General features: G+C 53.4%; 5 protein-coding genes across 5 annotated transcripts; 1 reads left to right on the top strand and 4 right to left on the bottom strand.

Annotated features, from left to right (window-relative positions):
* Positions 1-756: 756 nt before the first annotated feature.
* Positions 757-1,931, top strand: CCOS01_00878 (eukaryotic porin; the record flags this gene model as incomplete). The annotated part of the gene is made up of 3 exons (XM_060449074.1): positions 757-1,065; positions 1,126-1,770; positions 1,824-1,931. The coding sequence occupies 3 exons, from the start codon at positions 757-759 to the stop codon at positions 1,929-1,931; spliced, it is 1,062 nt and encodes a 353-aa protein (XP_060320512.1).
* A 665-nt stretch (positions 1,932-2,596) lies between these two features.
* CCOS01_00877 (isoflavone reductase) lies at positions 2,597-3,557 on the bottom strand (the record flags this gene model as incomplete). The annotated part of the gene is made up of 2 exons (XM_060449073.1): positions 2,597-3,472; positions 3,522-3,557. 2 exons carry the CDS (start codon positions 3,555-3,557, stop codon positions 2,597-2,599), a joined length of 912 nt encoding a protein of 303 aa, XP_060320511.1.
* Positions 3,558-6,036: 2,479 nt separating this feature from the next.
* On the bottom strand, positions 6,037-7,695 carry CCOS01_00876 (uncharacterized protein; the record flags this gene model as incomplete). The annotated part of the gene is made up of 1 exon (XM_060449072.1): positions 6,037-7,695. One exon carries the CDS (start codon positions 7,693-7,695, stop codon positions 6,037-6,039), a length of 1,659 nt encoding a protein of 552 aa, XP_060320510.1.
* A 774-nt stretch (positions 7,696-8,469) lies between these two features.
* CCOS01_00875 (uncharacterized protein) lies at positions 8,470-13,840 on the bottom strand (the record flags this gene model as incomplete). Its single annotated transcript, XM_060449071.1, has 2 exons — positions 8,470-8,662; positions 8,715-13,840. 2 exons carry the CDS (start codon positions 13,838-13,840, stop codon positions 8,470-8,472), a joined length of 5,319 nt encoding a protein of 1,772 aa, XP_060320509.1.
* Positions 13,841-15,093: 1,253 nt separating this feature from the next.
* CCOS01_00874 (COPII coat assembly protein SEC16) lies at positions 15,094-21,033 on the bottom strand (the record flags this gene model as incomplete). The annotated part of the gene is made up of 2 exons (XM_060449070.1): positions 15,094-15,671; positions 15,723-21,033. The coding sequence occupies 2 exons, from the start codon at positions 21,031-21,033 to the stop codon at positions 15,094-15,096; spliced, it is 5,889 nt and encodes a 1,962-aa protein (XP_060320508.1).
* Between the last annotated feature and the right edge of the window lie 1,115 nt (positions 21,034-22,148).

The following is a 22,148-nucleotide window of genomic DNA, read 5'->3' as shown; positions in this document are numbered from 1 at the left end:
TCGGTAGTGGCGTAAGGGATTTTGAAATCCGCAAAGCCTCAGAAATCGTGACTTTAGAGATCTGAAGCCGAGGGTATCTGAGATGTGAGTCGAAGTAGGTCGTCGCCTAGTAGTAAGTCGCTTAGGTAGTGTGGTAGTTCAGGGAGCACAAAGACTAACACTGTGGGAAAAGAAGGTGTTGGGCTCAGCGATGGAGAGCCAAGGGAACGTACCGGATGCGGGCAAGGGTCTGTCGTCCATCCTGGGACTAGCCCGGGGAGACTACCCGACAAGTCGAACCCGGTTAAGCTTCGGACCGACAGGGCCTGCTGGCCTGACGTAAGTCGCTGCCAAAAAGCTGGATGCCATCACGTGATTTCTTACTGAGGTATCCTGTCATTGACCGGGAGCTGTAGCTCCAAAAGAAAGATCCACCGCGACTTGGACCAGTCGTGGCTGCCAGCTGTTCCCATTGGATTTAGCGTGGCATTGTGGCTCGTGCTCTACCAGCACCTCTGCCTGTAATCAGCGAAGAAATTTATTCAGACTTTCCAATCATCACCAACCCGACTCCGACTCCACGATCCTCTCCCCCCAAACGCCCCTGCCTGCCCATTGCGCGAGCATCAACCGATCCCCAGGGCAGTCGCAGCTGTATTATCTCGAACAGTTTCAGATCATCTGGTCTCTTGTTGTTCTCTTTCCGACTTTTTTTCTTTTCTTGCTCTTTCTCTAACCGGTTCTGCACGACTCAGGCCGGCGCCGACCATCGCAGCAATGGCGTCTAGCTTGGAACAAATCCAGAATGTTCTCCTGAACAACCCCGTCGCCAACTCCCTCTCAGATGCCATCAGCTCCTTCTCGGAACGGAGGGCGAAGCTCGGCTTGTCCAATCCCGGTACCACCGAGAACCTAACTAGGGAGGTCCAGCGCGATGTCTTGCTCACGAACTACATGTTCACCGGCCTTCGCGCCGACCTGACCAAGGCCTTCAGCATGTCGCCTCTGTTCCAGGTTTCTCACCAATTCGCTATGGGCGAGCGTTTGAACCCGTACACCTTTGCTGCGTTGTACGGAACAAGCAAGGTCCGTCGACAATTACGCTGCGAAGTAAAGCGCGACGAATCTAGCTAACTGACTTTCCAGGTCTTCTTGCAAGGAAACATGGACAACGACGGCCAGCTCTCCACCCGATTCAACTACCGATGGTCCGATAAGCTTGTGTCGAGAACCCAATTCCAGGCCGCCCCTGGCGCTGGTCAGGAGATGCTCCAGTTCGAGAACGAATACACCGGCGACGACTTCACGGCTTCTCTCAAGATGCTCAACCCTTCCTGCCTGGATGGCGGTGTCACCGGTATCTTCATTGGTAGCTACCTCCAGTCGGTCACTCCTAAGCTTGCCCTCGGCCTCGAGACCGTTTGGCAGCGCCAGGCCATGACCCAGGGTCCCGAGACTGCCACCTCATACTGCGCCCGTTACAAGTCCAACGACTGGGTTGCCACCGCCCAGCTCCAGGCTCAGGGTGCTCTGAACACCTCCTACTGGAGACGTCTGTCCGAGAAGGTTCAGGCTGGTGTTGACCTGTCTCTCTCGCTCGTCCCCGGTGCCGCTGGCGTCATGGGTGGTTTCCAGAAGGAGGGTGTCACCACTATTGGTGCCAAGTACGACTTCAGAATGTCTACCTTCCGCGCTCAGGTCGACTCCAAGGGCAAGCTTAGCTGCCTGTTGGAGAAGCGCATTGCCGCCCCCGTCATGATGACTCTGGCTGCTGATGTTGACCACTTTTCTGTAAGTTCAACATGTCGAAATTAGAGCAGTTCGTATGTTAACAAATTATCTAGCAACAAGCAAAGATCGGTGTCGGTATCTCCATCGAGGCCGGTGGTGAGGAGCTCCAGGAGCAGCAGGAGACTCTGGGTGCTCAGGGAACCCCCAACATCCCCTTCTAAACCTGAAGACAAACACGAGGATGGCTTGGTGCATAGCCAAGTCTGAACCGAAGCTCCGCTCCTAATCGAACCCAATAATTGATGTTTTTCCCCGGCGAGGACAAGAAACGATGTCGACGAACTTGATTTTCTTTCGCAAGTTCTCATTCTTATACTGCTGTCTTAGTACAAACGACTTCACGCCTCGACAGCACGGACCCGACAAACCAGAGTATCGGATACTCCCAAACCCCCCTCTGGAGGTCTTCTACCTTTTGGTCCGCCCGTCACGCTCATGTTCGTTGAACCTCGACTTCTCTACTTGGCCGGATAGAAAGACCTGTGTATATTACGCTCAGCCCGAGCACAAGATTCAGGGCCAATATGGTGGTGTATTGGTCGGCTTGGATGCATTTTTGGGAGGCTTGGAACGGCATACCCGAAGCGGAGTGGCTGATGCCACAACCCACGAGAGCATCTACTTGAGGCTGCGCATTATGAATGGCCTCCGTGATGAACAACTCTCGTATGTACTGTGTATGAAGGAGATAGAATTCAATGCTGATACAACATCACTTGCCATGTACATGGGCGCATTGTGAATGTGGTGGGAGCGCAAAGTCTTGGGATCGCATTACGTTGAGTAGTTTGCTAATCTCGCTAGATATCCAGGCTACTGCATCTTCTTACTCGGAAGCAATTTGCTTGTATAGCGCCTTCAGTTCATCGTCGCTCATTTCCTTAATGCCAAACAGCGAATTGTCGCTCTTTGCCCAAGGCTGGGCAAACTCCTTTTTGGCGCACGCATATAAGAGCTGTGGGTACATCACATCGGGCGTCATGATACCCTTCTTGATAGACTCCATACAGTTCGCGTAGATGGCGTCAACGTCGACGGTGGTCGTCTCCCACGAACCGCTCACGGCCTCCTGAGCGAGGGCGCCCATCTGCTTCTGCGACTTGACGGCGGACTGAATGTACGCGACTCTGTTGGCCGTCTCCTCCGGGTGCAACAAGGTCCCCACGACAGCCTTGCCTACGTCGGCGAGCATCGTGTAGGGAATGACGTTCTCGCCGTCGTTGAAGAGCGAGAGCTTCTTGTTCTTGACGTCGACGCCCATGAAGCTGGACCGGATGCCCCAGTCGAGGAAAGGTCCGTTGGTGACGATGGTGTAGGTGAACTTGCCTTCGTTCTCCTGGGCCTTTTGCTGCATGTGGCCGTGCGTCAGGGCCTTGATGCCGAAGATGGGCAGGCTCGGCACGTGGGCGCGCGTGGGGTCCAGGCCGAAGTCGGGCGGGATGTAGCGGTAGACGCCCGCGGCGACGGCGGCGTCGACGACGCGGGTTGCGACTTTGGGGTCGAAGCTGTTCGTCGAGTTGATGAGGGCGTCTTGGCCCTTGATGGCCTGGGTTAGGGAGTCGAGGGACTCGTAGTCTACTTCCTTGACTGCGACGCCCGCGGGGAACTTTTGGGAGCCGGTTTTGCGGGTGAGGATTGTGATGGTGAATTTGTTGGAGTCCATGAGGGCCTTCAGGAGGGAAGGGCCTAGGTTGCCGCCGGCCTGGACTGTATCAGTGACTATTCATTGTGGGAGATGAGGAGATGCTTACGCCGGCGAGGGCGACGTTCTTGATTGTTGGTGCCATGATTGTACTTAGCAGTGATCTCGTATATCTTCTTGAGAAACAAAATCAGATCCCTCAATGAAAGTTTAAGCTGGGCGCAAGCTCCTTCTTATGAGCTCCTGTAGCTGAGCTATCTACTATGAGAGCAAGGATGAGAGCTGTGTCGCGTTACGTTCCGGACCGCAAGCTTCGAAAGCATATGCCGCTGTGACGCTATTCCGTTCCAGGCTCGTCTGAAGGTGAGCCGGTTGCCATTCGTGTTCGAACCGCCCACGGAAAGTAGATGCCCTCGCTCTTTCGCGCCTTTGAGCTCTGACCCTTTTGTCTTCGTGGGATGTGGTTGCACGTCCGGTTCGATGTTCTCGAATACGTGCTGCGGCGGGTGTCCTTGCGTTCCTGCACTGCGCTAGGTTGCTGTCAGGCTGGCCTCCTGGAGCTCAATTCATACGTGTCCCTAAAGATTGGATTCTCTGAGGCCATGTCTGCTCATAGATATTGTCATCGGCTAGCTACATTGAGTGAGCGTGAATAGGCCGGCGGAGTGATGAGTCTTCATAGAGAAGACAGAAACCGCCTTTGCAAGTTAACACACGGCTCTCACATCTATTCACTGCTCAGATTCGAGAGACTTGCTCTATTGACTCTACAGGTGTCTTTATATGCATGGCATTAACCTTCAATGGATGAGATGAAGAGAGCCCGTGGCGGGTAAGCCGGATACGGACGTCTCGCCATGTATGACATTAACGGGACGGAGGCGCAGACGTACTTTAAACTCAATTTGAAGAAAGAAACAAATGAGACATTCCCGAATCTAAAACCTGAAGCTGACAAAGAGCAACTAGCTCAGAGAAGTTTCTGAAGCGCGTGGATACGCCGACACGTTACGAATACCCGGTTGCGGTCGGTACCGGAGTGGGGCCCCAGACACCGGAGGTCCGTTGCCTGATCTTCGGGATGGTCGGGCGAGGTTGGGATACCCCTTCATATGACACTGGCCCGCCAAGTGGGTGACAGAATAGAATACCGGGGGGCAAAAGATTACAATACTTACGACCTATTTATCATGCTTAGCTTTCATGTTCTTAGCTTTCTCGTTCTTGACTTTCTTATTTTTCTCATGTATATTTCTGCTATTGCTCCTATCTTTCATATATCCACTAGCAAATACTCTCTAAAAGCATAGAATCAAGAGTAGTAGCAAAGAGCTAGGAAAAGAGCTAGGGTTCATAGGGTAGCGAACGATTTTGTTGCCCACTTGCCTGCTAACCCGCTTACTTTACTTAATGCTCTTATTCTCTTTACTGCGAGCAATAGGTGTGCGTATGAGTGGTTCTAGTGTCTCTTGTCCCTTTTGGTCACCCGGTTCATGGCTTGACCGGTCTTGCTGGTAGTGAGTTGGGCTTGAGGGATATTGGAGATCTTGCTATCTGCAAGTTCACATAAGAGACATTGTCTCCTTCGCAAGCATTTTCAAGTTCATAAAAGGCATCTTAACACCCATACTTACAAAACGGCACATGCACTGTCTACCTAGTCAACCCGGATAGGAATTATCGTCGAGTTGTTCAAGTCGCCTATACCACTTCATACTACCTCAACATGAGGTAGACTAAAAAAAGATAAAAAGCAGCCCAACTACAGCGCATGTGTGTTTGCAAAATCGAGCAAAACGAAAATGCGGCGACCGAGACTCGAACTCGATGCATAAGCAAACGCCAATGGAAGAAATGGGAAGCTTATATGTTACCCTTACACCACCGCCGCAATGGAAGAGGAGCGTTGTTTGTTCCTGCAGGTCCGAGGCATAAGCACGCCTTATGTAGGAGGGTCCTGAGGGGTAGGTAGAGCTAGGCTCGATTGAGAGCGTCCCGGCCAACTAACCGTCAGGTAGGACCAAAAGGCTGAGAGTGAGCGGGTGTAGCAGAGCGGTTTGCAGATGCTGGTATTTCGTCGGGAACAGCGTTCACTTAGTTTCACTAAGTGTCTGGGAGGATAAATAATGAAGAATATTCGTAACTCGAACAAGGCGAAGAAAAGAAGAGAAAGGGGAAAGGAACAATTGTTGGAAAGGTGAAAAGTGAATTGTACGGGAATGGGCTAGAAGAAAAAAATATTTTGGCTGCTAGCTGCTAAAACAGAGTGGTGGTCAGTGCACCGGCAACCGCCACTCAGGAAAACCAAAAGCCTAACTAACCCGCACTGCTGTTCCGAAAACCATCACCATGCTTGTCCCACCAGGTCTCCTTCGTGTCCCTGTTTGTCTCGTCTCTTTGCGACCGCCGTTGTCGGAAAGCTGGAAAGGTAAGGCAGAGACAGGGAAGCTCATTGAGAAGAGATCTAGCTGATAAGCTGGACTAAGTTCCCTGCAGTCCAAGTATTATCATCACTCTTTATCTCTGCAGTAGAAGCTGCTCAACGGACCCCTAGACCTCGATCGTTCCATTGTTCCGAGTTCTATTCTTCTTGATCTATAGAGTCCACCCAAGTGTGATTGCACCTATGACGTAAATGCCCTTGACAAAGTCCTTCCATATAAGTGTCGGTCTCCGTTGGGACGAAGCCACTCAGTCGTTATTATATCATACCACATCAAACCATGTGGCCTTGAATGTGCCATCGCTCTAAGAGGCCGGCGATCTCCGATGAACTCGCCCTCTTTGGACCAGGCTCGCTTTTCAGCGTATTCCAGACCGAAGAAGCGGGCGCCAGAGAGGATGGCTTCGGCCAAAGACGAGTACGGACCTTCCTGGCTTATGCCCTCATCATCCTTCCGTAGCGCGAGAGGGAGCTTTTCCCAATCGATCACGTACGGTTGTAGTGGTCCCCGAGGGGCCCCTTGGCTCGAAGGTAGTTCAAAGACCAAAGCAAAATCTCGTTCGCCGACTGGGAACGGATCGCCGCAACTTGGATAGGTGCAACGCAAGAAGAACTGCCAAGGCTTATCATGGGGGCTTCCTGGGACGTTGGCAGGCGGTGGCATGGTGATGACAGTGGTAAATGTACCCTTTTCATGCTTCGAAGACATCATCGGAGGAAACGTTTCGACAATGTTTATCGGAGGGGCGCCTAGGAGGGATCTCGTAGGAGGGTTCGTGATAGATATTTGCCAGGCGCCTGCGGCCAGTGATCGCTCCCATGAAGGCTCTCGCACGATGACCAGCTCCTCATAGTTAGCCTCTCCCAGGCTATTGAGGCTACTTTCGGAGAGCGCCACTGGCCCAGAGGGAGACCTGACATACTCGTCGCCCGAAGGAGAGTTGTTCGAAAACAGCGGAAGACAGATCCTGCGATCTTGATCGTCAAAAACATTCAACAGCGCGTAGTAGCAGTTGGGCGCGTTGTGCGATCCGCTCTCAAACCCAGACAGCAGGAGAAGAGATAGATTGATTCGGAAGCCCCTGTTGGTCATCCGAAACTCCGAAGAGGACCGTTCTGTGATATTGTCAGTGTAAAATGAAGCGGCTCTCGTCATTGCAGCCGGTGATGTCGCAAAGCAATGTCCTCGTGTGCTGAGAGAATTTCCGAGACCCCAGGAGGCCAGTAGACTTTGGTCAGTTGTTTCCTTGATGATCTCCAGTTGCAGACGTACGAACGCCATGTCGCCCTCTCCGTAAAGAAGGGGCATATTGATGTCGAAAAGACCAAGGAGACAGTAAGCCATATCTTCTTTACGTGAAGTCTGTCTTCTACTTGCCCACGACATTCTCTGTGCCAGGCAGACATCTTGGAACGGATGATTATGTGCCAAAATAGCTTCCGGTATGCCAGTGATTTCTGACATCTCATATCGCAAGGAGTCTTTATCTCCCACGAGCTTCCACTCCTGGTTATAGAAGTACATGTGTCTTGGGGCCAAGAGCTCTTGCAGTGTCCAACCCCTAGTAAACCATCTGCACTGTGCGAAGCTTACGGAGGGTTTCGTAACATCTGATGGCTGGAAATCTGACAGAAACACAAAACAAATCCGCGCCTCTTGGTACCATCGAAACATGGAGTTGATGGCTTCGGAAAGTTCAGCACTGCTGCTCTTGTCTATACAGCATGTGTCGACCCAGACATATTGTAACAAATGTTCTTTTGTAAGGTGTGCGCTCTGGACAATCTTGTGGAATCCGGATCGTTGTCGTAAATCTTTGGCTTTTTTGGCCGAGTTCATCGTGGCTGAAGCCATCAGGGCTTCGACAGAAGCAAAGGCTTCGATATTTTTCTCATATTCGTGGAGCCAGCAGAGATCTTGAAACGTGACTTCATCTTTTCCCCAAGTATGAGAGAGAATTGTATAATGAGGTATCTCGTCATCAAAGAATTCCTCCAACTGGAGAGTATTAACATTGATGAGCCTCATGATTTCTTCGTCTCAGAGAACCTAGAACCTGTCCTGCTTCGCAAGTCCGGGTCTAAAACCAGATGGTGTTGACTAGGACTGGCTTTGCTTGTACAGTCAGTAACGCAGTACGTTGATCCATAACGAAGATGTAATAGTACACGGCAAAACGTTGAATTCTCACCTAGATCGATTCGGCGACGAACTCAGAAGGTAAGTCGACTTGAACACTTCGGGTGCCGTGACACAAGTTGACAAGTTGAGGGGAATAGTAAAGAGCAACCCAGGGCTTCCTCTTCTTGGCTACCAATTAACAAGACGGTCCCAACTGGGCCGCACCAACACGTGAGGGGGACGCATGATAAACGAGGCTGCCTTCCGCCAGCCAATGGAATGGGGAGATAAATCCATGTTCTAATGTATGCACGGTATGTACCAATCGATTCCCTCTAGTGCTACCAAAAACTCCAGTAATGCTATAACTGACATGATACAAACGATTACGCCATAAAGCGCACGAGAGAGGAGAGATCTACGTCTGGGAAGTAGTCAATGACCAAGGCGATGCCGGGCTGTTACCCGCGCCTTGTGCCGTCTAAACGACTTCTAGTCAAACAAAGTGTATTGGGAGTTGCCTGGCGCCTGTCTGTTGCTCTCATTGTACGACGGGGGCGGCTGGATCTGCGGTTGAGACTGCGAGGGTGCAGCGGGGAGGGCAGGGCGGGCGACGGCAGTCTGCTGAGTCCACTGCGCCGTCTTGACCACCATCTTGGCGAAGTACTGCTGAATAAATGACTCACTGTGATATGTTAGCTCAAGTCTGGAGATCCTCGGGGCATGGAATCACTAACGTATAGTAGCTGTGGTCCGAATTATGAGGTTGGACCAGGTTGTGCGCAAGCTCGTGAGCCAACACCACCCACCACCACACAGCCGCCTCGGCCTTTGCTTCGCCACTCTGGGTCTTGAGGATCTTCTCCGCATGGAGCTGCAAGAAGAAGCGCAAATTGCAGAAGACACTGCCGTTGCTATTAAAAGCAATCGTTGAGCCTGACTCGTCGTAAAAGATGTGAAGAACGCGTGGTGAAAGAGAGTAAACGCCGCCGACCTCACTAAGAAGACCAGCAAATGCGTTGATGGGGCCGTGGTTCCTCGAGAGAAATTGAGCCGAATCCATGGACAGGTTCTTGGAGACAAAGACTTTCATACTGTTCGATGCCTCCGCCGCGAAAACGATATTCTGCGCGGGCGTGCTGTCACAGTAAGTGGCCTGTTCCTTCACCTCGTTGACGCTCGGTGGCGAGAACACGCTGTTGGAGTCATGAGCCCTGGTAGAGTTGATGGCGTTGAGCAAGTTCTGCCCCACGGTCGCTGGATTGGTCACACGGCCATCATCGGGTTTCTTCTCTGTGTTGCTGCTAGGTTGGTTCGTGATGCTTTGTGACTGCGGCCGACTTTCAGGAGGATTGTCCATGAACTTTTGAAGCTGGTCCTGCGCTTCATCGTTCTCGTTAGCATCGAAGCCAAACCGACGAGTCAGGTTCGAGAAGAGCCCCTTGCTCTTCCGCGACTGCTGTGGAGGGGGTGATCGATGAACCTCTTCGGGGCTGTCGTTCCCGAAAGAGCCCGGCATAACCGGATCTGGTGTCTTTGCGGTTTGTCGAGCAGCCTCAGCAGCCTTTGCTTGCTGGCTCCATTCTTTCTCTTTCTCTTGTATCCGCTTCTGTTCAGCCTCCAGTGCCTTGCGACGCTCCTCCTCGGCAACTCTTGCCTCGGCCTGCTTGGCACGAAGGATTCGATCGACATTGTATCCTCTGGCTCTCAAGGCGTAGAGGTCGAGGTTAAGGAAAGGCTCGAAAAATAGATAGGCCTGCTGGTTTGGCCGTGATAGGAGAAGCTGGCAGATAGCCTGACCAACCTGATACATGTCAGGCTTCTCCTCAGCTGCGACGTAAAGAATCCAACTTGAGCCCGACTGGGCGCTGGCGGCGGATCTCTTTTCCGTGTGAGATTGGCTGTGGCCCCTCAGTGAACGACGAAGTGCGACCGACCGAACGAGTTCAACACGCAGGCTCTTCTCCAACCACTTGGCATCATGTTTGATGTAGTCCCGTCGATAGTTTGCATACTCGTGAAGGAAGATTTTGGACCGCTCCAGTACATGTTTCCGAAGAGCAGCTGCTCGGTCCTGCTTATCCGCGTGAGGGCCAATTCTTACTTCCTCTTCCACGAGCGAGCTCAACGTCTGAGCGCCAAGCTGATGATAGAATTCCTCCAGCACTTCCTCTTCGGGCGCAGTGATCAGGTAGTCCTTGAACAAGCGGTAGCTGATGATGTCGTCCAAGATGACGATTCGATTCGCAGTGGCCAGCTGGTACTGCTTGATAGGAGCATCGTCGTCGTCCACTTCAATAAGCTTTTCCTTGGATGGCGGCGATGGGATCTCCTTGGCTGCGAGTAGGAAGGGAGAACTTTTCATCTTGCGAATAAGCTCTTTGTCTCTCTTCAACGTCGGCATGTTCTCTGCTAAAGACTTCAGAAGAGCGAGGTACTTATCCGGGCTCTGAAGAATGCTGAGAAGTCGTGCAGGTTCGGTGCAAGCTAAATTTGCTATCTCTGGCTTGCTTGGTTCCTCCTTTGCTCCACACTTGTAGAGGAATGTGTTCGCATTCGTCCCGAAGTCGACAAAATCGAAAATGTTACCGTATGTCGCCGAAGTGCCCAGGTAGCATCGCTTGGGACTGAGGTGGGTGACATACGAGCCACTCTTCTCGCCTGGATCGCGAGCCTGTCGTGTAACGGGAACAATGGGTGCATCACGCAGCTTGGATAAGCTGCCTTCTCCAAGATCGCTGTTACGAAGGGCGAAATACTCAAAGAGAGTGATGGCCATTTCTTGATCCTGAGGTGGCTTGGCCAGCAGACGAGACACACACTCCGTAATAGGCGGGTCTCTAACCACCCCAAACTTGTTGGCATGCACGTGAAGATCTTTCTTCAAGATGTCGAAACCCAGGATTGCGGCACGCTCGTTGGTGAAGCAAGCCGAAGGCGTGACCAACTTGCTGCCCTTCTGAATGGGCAAGAAAGCCTTGCGACTATCGGCGAGATTGAAGGCTCCATAACCGTTGAGGTGATGGTTTGCAATGAAATAGGTCATAGCGGACGTTCTGAGCTCAGCATCCGTAGAAGCCATCATGTTGACCATTTCAATCACAGAAGGGTATGGTCGCAGGCCTAGGATGGCCAGGAATCGGCCCTCGGGGCTGTTGGCTCTATAGCTTCCGGGCGGGCCAGGCCACTGTAACACAGGCAGCCGAAGAGTTCTAAGTGTATCCTTTGGCTCGAAAAGCTCCGAGACCTTGTACAGCTCAGTTGTGCCCTTGGTCGGCTCCATTCCTTTCGCTCCATCTTCTGCCGGACAGAAACGAGTATCCTTAAGCTTCGTCATGTCGGCGGCGGGAATGTCATCCTTGACTGAGGCGAGATATTTGATGAGCTCCATGTGACTCCACCTCTGCGCACCCTCAGCCGAGGGGCTCAGTAATCTCGAAAAGATGGTGTCAAGGTCGACCGTCTTGCGCACTCCAATTGCCGAAAGAAACTTGTCTTTCAGGCCTTGACAGCCTTGGATGATGGGCAGATCATCAAAAAGCTTGACAGTGGGGAAGAATGAGTCGGTTGGCTTCTTCATGCCCGTCTTTGTCGGCATAACTGTATGAGCCTGAAGCAGAGTGATAATCACTGACTTGGAACTTTGGCTGATGTTGTCCCAGTTCTTGGAGAGTACCGTAAGAACCTGAACGGCAAACTTTGGGGATTTTTTCAGATTTGACTCGTCAGACCTGCTTGACCCCAACTCTAGCAGAAAACGCAGCCATGGCACGACCTCCAGGGGCTCCCAGCCAAGCGCTTGCAGCTCGGCAGCAGAACAATGGTTGGTGTAAGCCATAGGTATAGTGCGCGGAGGAATTGGAAGATTCGCTGGAATCTTGTTCGGCAACTGATAGTTGGTAATGGAACCAAGAGCAATGATATCGCCTTGGTCGCTGCCATCTTCAGTGACCGTGGCAACCGCTACATCCAGAAGGCGAGCTTTGCTGGGAGGATCCAGTTCTCCGCTAAGTGCCTTTTTGCCGGCCCAGGCAATGAAATTGATGAGCTGCTCTTTGTTCATTGCCTTGGTTTCCAGCTCTGTCCGTACGTCATCAACAGTGATTGGGCTGATGAGCCCAAAGTCCATCAGCTTCCTAACGAAAGCATTCTCCATGAGCTCTCGAGGTACGACAGGGATGGTATCGACGAACTTGCTGAGCTCGTCAGAGCCAAGTCGGACCTTCGTGCTGGACAAAACACCTCTGGAGGAAAAGATTTCAATAGAAGCCTTCTTGAAGGCTGTCCAGAACGCTTCCTCGAGAATCTGGGACACTTGACCGCTTGGTGTAGAATCAGCGAAAGTGAATGTCTTCAGGATGTGCAGTGCTTCAGGTAAAAGCTTGGCGAGATCTTCTGCGCCAATTTTTGTCGCAGCTCCAACCATATTCTTGACTTTGGAGTCGAGGTCGCTCATCTCGTTAATGAAAGCAAGTCTTGTCATGATACCGGCCGCCCGGAGCATCTCGATGTTCCATGTCCTCACCCATCGTGCATTCAGGTCAATAGCCTCACGCTCAACCGTAGGAATGACTGATTGCGCCGAGATATGCATGCCGGCACCGGTTGTCTGCGTTGTGGGAAACCCGATAAAGATGCGGCCCCCGGGCTTCTTGCTGGGCAAAACTGAAGCAAACACGTCCACAGACTTTGAGATGGTGGCGGAGCGTGAACTCTCTGAAGCCATGGTCTCATCATAGGACGAGGTGAGAATGGCTAGCTTCGTGGTCTTTGGTGGTGGTTTCTTTGTTGCGCGCTCCAATTCCGTTGCGAACGAAGTTGATACGCTGGTCTTGACCCAGGCGGTTGTCACTCGCAAGAAGATGGTTGAAGTAGAGAGTTTGGTCACGTCCTCACTAATCTCCTCCTGAGCAGCTGCCTCTTCTCTCTGCTGTCTCCCCTTTACAGTGACCTGCGATGCCGAGGAAGTCAACCTCGAGAAGAAGCTCCTTAGTGAAGGCACTTCGGATCCAGCACCATATGTGTCGGCTGACTTGGCTGCCGCCGCAGCCTTTGGCTTCCAGCCAGCGGCACTCATAACGGCGGCATCGATCTGAGTGCTGGTTCGTTCCACTGATTTGACTTGCATCAGACCCTCTCGCGTCCGCGTCTCAATATCTCTCGGAATGGGGACGTCGAGACTGGGCGAGGTCTTCTTGTGAAGATCTAAGATCTTGTAGTCGTCGATCCAGAACTCGACATGCTGCAGGGCGACAAATGTCAAACTGGTTGCGAGAAACTGACTGACAGACAATAGGTTCGGTAGAGGAGTGGTGCTATTCCGGTAGTCGAGGACAAAGGTGGTGTCGCCGCTGCTCTGTTCTTCGGGGAGAGTGGACTTCTTGGTGAAGAGTGCATTCCCTTTCCAGTAGAATGCCATGGCCTCATTGCCAGAGCTCACAAAGGGCTCTTCGCAGTCGGCAAAGACGCTGTAGAAGCCGACACCAAAGGCACCAATCTTTGTTTCATCGGGGTTTCCCTCTGCGATCCTCTTTAATCTTCCCCAGTCGGTCTTGGTAAAGGGTTGGCCATCGTTCGCCACAACGAGTCGACGCAGTGTGTGGTTCGCGATAACATGCTTCAGAAGTTCGGATCGGTTTGTGGTGGCGGGGAGCGGAACTGAAGTCGAGGGCAGCGTTTCCCACTTGACCTTGACGGTTGTTGCTTGGGCGTCGGCGGCATTCTGAATCAGCTCCCGCAACGTGGTCCATTCGCCCGAGTATCTGGCAAGAACCTTGTCGATCAAGGCTCTGGTGTCGACGGTGACGGCCTCCTCCTCCTCGCCGCCTTGCAAAGCGGCAGCTTTCAGCCGCGAATAGTCCATCGTAAGGTGCTGGTCGGGATTATCACGACGCGCATGCGATCATTGTCGAGTACGTCGAGTACTTCGGGTGTTCGTCGGGGCTTAAGAGGGGTGACCAGACAAAAAGCGCAGAAAACTTAGGAATCCGAGGAATCGAAAGGTAGAGAGTGTGGCGTGACAGGAGGAATTATGTAGGGGCGAGGTGGGAGGCGAGGTGGGAGGTGGGAGAGGTGAGGTCGTTGGGTCGGTACGTAAGTAGGCAGCAAGTGGTGGCGATGACGGGTATCTCAGAAGGTGAGGTCGGTCCGTCGGTTGACGTTGAAGAGAGGTAAGAAAGGCTGAGACGCACGTTTCGCTCATGCAACAAGCACACCAAAAGAGGGCAATGAAGTGCAGGCTTCAACGATTGGCCTTCAAAATGCCCCGAGCACCTGAAGTAAGCTCAAGCCTACTGGTGACATTCCAGAAGAACAAAAGGGTCGAGGAAAGAGAAAACGTCAGGGCATCAGCTCAGGTCCGTTTCGATGTCACCAGTTTTGGGTTCCCTTCAGGTGGAAGCGCCGTTGTTACAGTGCTGTGTTTGTACCTGAACAGGGCAAGCGGCGGGCACCCATAGACCGGGGCGGGAACCTGAAGTGAAGGTTTGGGGCTTCCAGGCTACCGCCGACTTACCGTCTTTTCCCCCTTCGGCCAATCACATGGTCTATTGATAAGACGCTCTTATCGTCATCCTTGCACCCTGGCGTGCCTGGATCCTTACAGGACCCTGCATCTCTTGCACCTGCCACCCGCAACTTGTAAGACCCGTTAATCCCGTACCTTTTCTTACCGTAGCAAAGGTAGGTACGGATACCTACCCCATCTTACCTTACTCGAGATGGTGCCTACTTCAGATAAGGTGAGTTCTCGATATGTCACTGGAGGAGATTAGATGCAAGACCGCCAGTACAAGGTTAACGAGACGACTGGAAATATTTCGACGATTTTGACCCAACCCTACGAAACCACACGTGTAATCGTACTGTGTTCTGAAAGCGGCTGGTGATAACCATCTTCACAGGATCACGGTGAAGGTACATTCGGCGGCAGCCAAGTAACAGAAAAACGATTCGTTGTCCATTTCGCATAGAGGGCGCTCCTGGCACCGAGGTCCCTCACAACTATTACAATGCTTAAATATGTGAAACTCTATAATACAACATATCGATGCTGGCGAAGGTATGCCGGCCCCGATCGCTTGTGCATTTCGAAATTGGAATCTTCGTGTATCATCTTTACTTGGCCATAACGTCCACGTACCGCCCGCCCTTCTTCGCCTTCTTCGCACCCGGCTTTCGGGGACCAGCCGCGCTGATCAAGTCGTCGATGCTACTGGCATTGCTCATACTTGTTGCCGGTCGGCTGGGAGGAGCGCTGGGAGGTCCTCCAACGCTGTTGTTCGACACTGAACGCATCATGCTCGGCGGTCGTGGTCCCGGTGGCACGCCCAGACTTTCGTTGGACGCAGCGTGGGCGAGTGCCGGACCAGGCGGCCCTCCAGGAGGGGCACTTGCGCGGCCCATTGGAGGTGTCATTGTGCGTGGCGGAGGTGGCGTTCCCGTGTTGGATCTTGGAGCGCCCTTTGGCGGCGGTGGTGTTGCCGTCTTTGCCTGTGTCGCTTCGGCCCCTCCCTTCTTGTTCACCCAGCGCTTCAGGTCAGGGTCGTACACGAAGCTGCTGGATTCACCAAGATTGGCCTTGACGGGCTTGTTGCCCTGCTGCTGAGGATCCGGGCTAGCTTCCTTCTTGCCTCCGAACCAGCTGCCGAAGCCCCATCCCTTCTTGGACTGTTGCTGTGCTGCCGCTCGCTTGGCTATTATGTGTTAGTGTTGCCAACATGCGAGGAAGATTTTGCTTTGCTTACCGTCTTCTTCTGCCGCCTTCTTGAACATTTCTTCGTTCTCCTTGTCCTTCTCAGACTTCCCCTTCTCCTGGGGCTTAAGTGCCTTGAGAGCGGGGATATCATCGTCGTCGTCATCATCCATGAAACTCTTGGGCTTCGGCCTTGACTCTCCCTCATCATCCTGTTCGGGCTCGGGATTGTACGAAGGGGGCTCGTAGCCGTACGGCTGGAACGTAGGCGGTTCGTATCCATCGCCCTCGTTGGGCTCTGCAGATTGTGATTGAGGCTCGTCGTTTGACATTGACGGAGGCTCGTATCCGTAAGATGGCGGCTGGTAGCCTGGGTTGGCCAGGTTGTTGTCCGGCTGCTGGCTATTTTCGGCCGCCTCTTGGTTCTGAACCTCCACAGACGGGACGGGGGGTCCTTGGCTGCCATACGGCTCGTATCCTTGGTACGCAGGCTTGGTCGGCGACTGCATAGGAGAGTTTTGAACGGCTCCTGATAACACCTGGGCGGATGCAGCTGTGTCTTGCCCACCGCCATACATAGGTGGAGTGTAACCTTGAGATGGCGCTGTCGCATTCTGAGGCATGTAGCCGCCATTGGTATACCCAGGTTGGGAGTCCATCGACGTTCGTGGCTCATAGGGACTGCGGGAATATTCGTTGGATGAGCGGCCGACTGAAGCCGGGCCGGGTGCGTAACCAGCGCCAGGTTCGTAGGAGCTTGACAGAGGTGTTTGGGACGGGCCTGGCGCATATCGAGAGGCGGCTCTCGTAGCAGGGATGGGAACCGCCGCAGGGGGCGACCCGACTGGGAGGCTGGTCGCACCGGTTCCGTACATAGGCTCGAAGTTTGTCACAGAAGGTGATCTACTGATGGTGGGAGTGCCTCCTGCCAGCCGAGCGAATGGTCCAGATTCAGCACCGCCCTCGCCAGATGCGCCGGCCGCAGAACTGTCGTTCTCGTCGCCAGCAACAAACTTGTTAAATCGGCTCCAAACTGTATCCGAAACCTTGTTCATGCTAGGCTTGGAAATCCAGGACGAGGATTCTTCCTTGGGAGCCTGCCTGAGCCTCGTTCGCAAGTTCTCTACAGCAGTCTCCAGAATCGGGTGGTGATAGTTCGACCTCTTGGTTTGGGCGTTGATGGAGCTGGCGATTGCCTCGCAGTATTGCAAGGCCTTGTCCCGAAGCCCATATTCAGCCAGAGTCATTGCGTGCTGGAGCTTGTACGCAGCCAAATGTGGCACACCGACAGTCAAGGTAGGGCCTCCCGCGAGTGACAGGCCGTACTCGTAGACCTCACTTAATAGTAGAGCCTCCGTCTCCTTAGCAAATTGCTCTCCTTGAGTCTTGTGATCAGCACCAACGAGGACAAAGTTCGAGGCAGGGTCGTCAAGGCCTCCAAAGACCGTAGCCTTTCTAGCGAACAAGAAGCAGATATGTGCAGCTTCAGCCCGTCCATAGGAAGATAACAAGTTGCCGAGTGCATTCAAGGCACGAATGTCATCAGTACTGCGGTTGCTCAGGACTAATCCCAAAGTCTCCCGCCACTTGTCGAGTCCTTCGGTGGCATCCTTGCTCGAACCACTGGCCGAGGTTGTATTGACAAGCTGGAATCCAGCCCGAGCGTGGGCTGGAACTAGCTCGTCAACACAATCGTCAAAGTTACCCGAGAGAACTTTGTAAAGAGCAGCGATAGACTCGTTGGCGTGTCCGGGGTAGTTGACCTCTTTTCTAACGAATTCCTGGGCCACTTGCTTGTAAAGATCTGGGGATACGGTGTTGGAGATCAACATGGCATGGCCCCAAAGCCTCTTGTCAGCTGCTTCCCATACCGCTTTTTCGCGATCGCCAACCAGGAGATGCTTCCGGATTTGATCCATGGTAGATGAGTCCACCACTTCTGCTTTCATCTGAGTTGAAGATGATTCTTGGAGAACGTCGGCGCCTAGACCAGCACCATAGCCAAGCGTACCCTCGTTGGCGTTGGCATCGACGCCGGGGGCCAAGACATCTCGCACGGCCTTGTCCACGGCGGTGGTGCCTTCCAAGACGCCGTCATGCTCGACGAAAACCCTCAAGATCTTCCAGAGCAGCAGTCGCTCAATCGCACGCTTATGCTCGTGAGAAAGCTGAGGTTGGAAAGAAACTTCAGGTAGTTCCTTTTCCAGTGTGTCTATGCCTGAGCTCAACCAAGCGATTGTTTCCTTCTTCTTTGACTTTCCACGCAGCGGCCCAGGGAACTTTGCCAGCCTCTCTTCGAGCGGCTGAGTGTCCTTGATATGCTTAACGTATACCTCTCCTGGGCTGCGAATGATCATGGGGGCGGTTTGCCCCATACCATAGCGCGGCACATTCTTGGGGAAAGAAGTTACCATAGTTCCGCCAACACCCCATGAGATGATTGGTGCGCCTTTCCATCTTTGCAGAGAATCATTTTCGCGACCGTCAGTTGGCGCAACCCAGTTGAAGGTTTGTGAGGGACCCCGGGGCCGAGAGACAGGGGCATTGCCAGGTTGGAAACTCCTAGTTGCTCGAGGGGATGTTGGGCTATGGACCGAAGTCGGCCGAGGCACGGGCTGGGACGGCGGGTGTGCTCCTTGGGAGGATCCTGGCGACTGGGTCTGGGACCTCGGTGGCGGAGCATATCTGTTGTCGGGGGGTGAATCATGAAGGGCGGCTTGTGGCAGGTAGTTAGACGTGGACCTCTTGGAAGGTGACAAAGTCGAGTGCAAAGGGGGGCCATGTGATGATGGCGGCGGTGTCTGCCGCGCGACCATTGGCGGCGCCGGGCTGTAGCGGGACTCAGCAGGCACACCGTTTGCAGGCTGGGCTCCATACGAAGTCTTCGAATCGTCCTCCTCCTCAACCTCGCGAGTCGTAGGCAGTGATGGAACTCTCCTTGGCTCAAGGCTGTAGCTAGACCTACGGTCAGGTTGATAGTGATCCCCATTAGTCGCAGCCGCCTCATGCGAGACCTCAAAATGAGCCAACGGACTAGACGTTCTAGGCAAGTGCGGCAGAACAGTGGGAGGTGTGGTAGCCGCGTGGAAAGCGGGTACGGGAGGCCTTGCGGCTGTAGGCGCTGGTGAATATCTGCTTGCGGACGGCGGGCGGTTCGTCCCATTGGTATTCGGTGCCGACGGAGGGGCAGGAGAGTACCTGGCATTGCCTGGAATCCCAGGGACCTGTTGTTGCGTCGACTGAGGCGCATAGGGATTCGTACGCTCACCAGGCACCAAGTGTGGAATTCCACCCGAAAGCGAACGATTCATGCCAGGAGGCGACAGCATGGGCGGTGACAATGGTGACGGAGCAAGCTGAGCCTGGTTTTGAGGCTGAAGAGGTTCAGGCGGTCCAGCCAAAGCAGGAGAGCCTACTCGGTAGCTCTGTCGAGAGGCCGATCGTGGTTTCGAAGCCATGGGCAGCTCCTCAAAGAAACTGTCCTTATTCCGAAGCACAGGTACGGGCTTTCCTGCCGGCGGAGGCTGCCCAGAGTGACTTGATGTAGGGGGCGAGGCGCTCGAGGTAGCAGCTCTTGGTGGCGGCGGTGGTGTGGGAGCTTGCATGCTAGAGCTACGCGGAGGAGGCCCCGACGATGGCCCCGTTGAAGGGCTTTGCGGCAGTTGGTTGGTGCTAGCCCTCTTTTTCGGAACAACGACTTCCATGGGAAGATCGTAAGGAGACGTATACCCGCCTTTGGATTGCGCTGCAAAACTCTGGGCTTTCGCAGGCTCAGGACGCGTTTGCTGCGCGCTATAAGGAGTGGCTGACTGAGTGCGCTGGACGGCGTAAGGGGCCACCGCTGGAGCAAATGGAGTGGCCGCATTCTGAGGCTGGTAGGGCGACGGCACTGCCGGCGCAGTCGGCGCGTAAGGGGAGGAAGATGCTTGGTGAGAGGCAACGGTAGGAGTATATCGGTTCTGTTGTCTAGCGGATTGAACGACCGGCGCCGGGGCCGCAGTGGCAGGCAGGTCGTCATCGTCGTCGTCGAGGAAGCCCTCGTCATCGCTACAAAAGAATGCCGATGGATCGACTGGCTTAGATTCGCCGGCCTCGTCGAGTGACTCGTCCAGAAGAAAGTCTTCTCCATCATCATCCGCGAAAGCTTGTTCCCATTTAGCAGCAAGATCGTCAGCTGGCTTTGCTCCAGAATCTTCGGACTGGATAGGCTCTGCAGGCTCCTCCGTCGATTTGGTGGGCTCATCAACATCTTCATCCTCTTCAAGCATTTCGCCCAGCGTATCAGCTCTCGACAGTGTATTTGTGTTTATGTCGCCCATGACTTGCATTGTGGATTTCCGCTCCAATGGGTGGTTTCCGCTAAAGTCGGGGAAGTCGTCATTGTTGGAGTTCTGGATTTGGCTGAAGAAATCATCCTCACCTGCCACTTCGTCTCCGAAGCCGGCAAGTTTCTGTTCAGGCTGCGAAACTTCTCCATTGGACTCGGAGTGGGGAATGAGAGGAACTCCTTCCTCATAGCGCGAACCGAGGTCCTCCTGCTCAGTAAAGGTAGCATCACGGCCGACATAGTGCTGGTCATCCTGCGGTTCCTCATCGTCGAAGCCGTTTTCGAAGTCATTTGCGACGTGGCTCGTCTCTTGGAAAGCACTACCATTGTCGAAATGTTCAGGCGCACTCTCGATTTCATGTATCAAGTCCTTAGCTTGGTTTGACGGAAGAGGCTGTTCCGTGCCAGGGACGGCTGCCGATACTCCGCTGGCAGGCGGAACAGGCGGGAATGAGTTTGTTCTTTCGTTCGGTGGCATGAACTTGAAAGGATCAGTGTCGGTTCGGGACAGAGTCCATTCCGTATCATGGTCGTCGTCCCAGTTGACCTCGTGGGAGACAGTTCGAGTGAAGGAGTTGGTACTGGTATGGCCCAAAATGGGTGCGGATGGCTTGGCTTCGTCGGCAACAGCTTGCGGCTGCGGAGCAATGTCGTTGACTGGTTCGGTAGAGGGAAACGAGTTCGGTTCTGGTTCGGCAGCTGTGGTCGAAGTTAAAGCTTCATTGGGGTCGTCGTCGCTCTCGGCCGGGGCATCTGACACTGGTCTCTCGAAGACAGGCCAATCATCCGAAGCGTCTTGGCTATCGTCCTCGGCGAGCCAAGGGCTGCTTTGTTTCTCTGGCTTGCTTTCCAGCTGTGTCGCTTGCGGTAGGGGTGTAGGCTGGACATTTTCAGCAAGCTGGCTGTGAAGAGGAGGTGCCGATGGTGAATCGTGGGTTTCTGCGCTCGAGGAAACCTGAGTTTCTGTAGTTGCATGGCCACTAGCATCATTGGGCATGAAAGCCGGATGCCAGGAGGCGTTCGCGGTGGAATCCATGGTATTTATCTAATTAGGTCGAATCATGCGGATTTGCGATGTGGCTAGATCGAAGGCTCGGGGAAACAGCTGGGTTGTTGGTGGTCAGCACGAGACACGATGCGCGAGTCCAGGGGATTGGCGTCGCATAACGCGACGACGAGGCCAGGGGGACAAGTTGAACGTAAGGGTTAGGTAGAGAAGCCGAGAAGGAGGGAGCGGAACCTACATGTACAAGAGAAGCAGAGGTCTAGATAGAATACACAACGACAAACTCCATAGTGAGCTTCAGAGTCAGTGGGTCGAAGGTGAGGATTACAGATGCAAAGGTGGTTTTTTTGCTAGAGGGGGAAGAAAGTCTAATGAGCCAAAAGGCATGAAGAAGCATGAGGTGGCCGTGGCTCAAGGTGCAACTGCAAGCTGGCAGGTACGATGAAGGTATAGGTGGTCTAGCTCGGTACATGTGGCATGTAGTTCTAGGTGTGTCCAACGTGGCAAGGTACATGCATGTCTTCAAGGTTCGATAGGTACCGATGTATCTGTACGGAAAAGGCTGCTCCTAAAAAAAATCCACGAGTCCGTCACCTCAGTGCTGTCCTCCATTGCTGGAATGATCCACCCAGTCACAGGTCCAGAATCGGGGCCGATTCCGTCATTCCGCCTTCAAAAGGGGCCGCCTCAGAGGTTCAGTCGAATACCTAACTGCGCGGGCTTGCGGCCACATCAGAGACCCGAGGATCCTCCGGGTGCGGCACTGACAGTCTGACAATGACACAAGTGGTGACTGAGGTGGCATTGATCATCGTTCCGAGGCACCGTTTCCATGTCAATGAATAGAGGTGGCCAGTCTGGAATGGAATGTGTCACCAATTCACTAGGGAACCGTTTTTAAAGAGGAGACATAACCTACATGTGTCAGTATAGCAAGGGGAAGTATGAAGAATCCCGAGACGACTTTAGAAGAAAGAAACACGAGGTGAAAAAAGACTCAGCCAGGAAATGTTTTTACATCAAACATGCGAGCTGCCCTCCCAACTTACCAGAGTATTCAGCCCGTGTCCCTTCAGGAAACCCAAGGGGGCCTATCCTTACATACGAAATAAGATAGATACTTTGTTGCGATCTGTGAGATGAAC

This window comes from Colletotrichum costaricense, assembly GCF_030867565.1.
Source record: "Colletotrichum costaricense strain IMI 309622 chromosome Unknown Scaffold_1.1, whole genome shotgun sequence".
NCBI lineage: Eukaryota > Fungi > Ascomycota > Sordariomycetes > Glomerellales > Glomerellaceae > Colletotrichum > Colletotrichum costaricense.
This window is presented reverse-complemented; position numbering and strand designations above follow the sequence as displayed.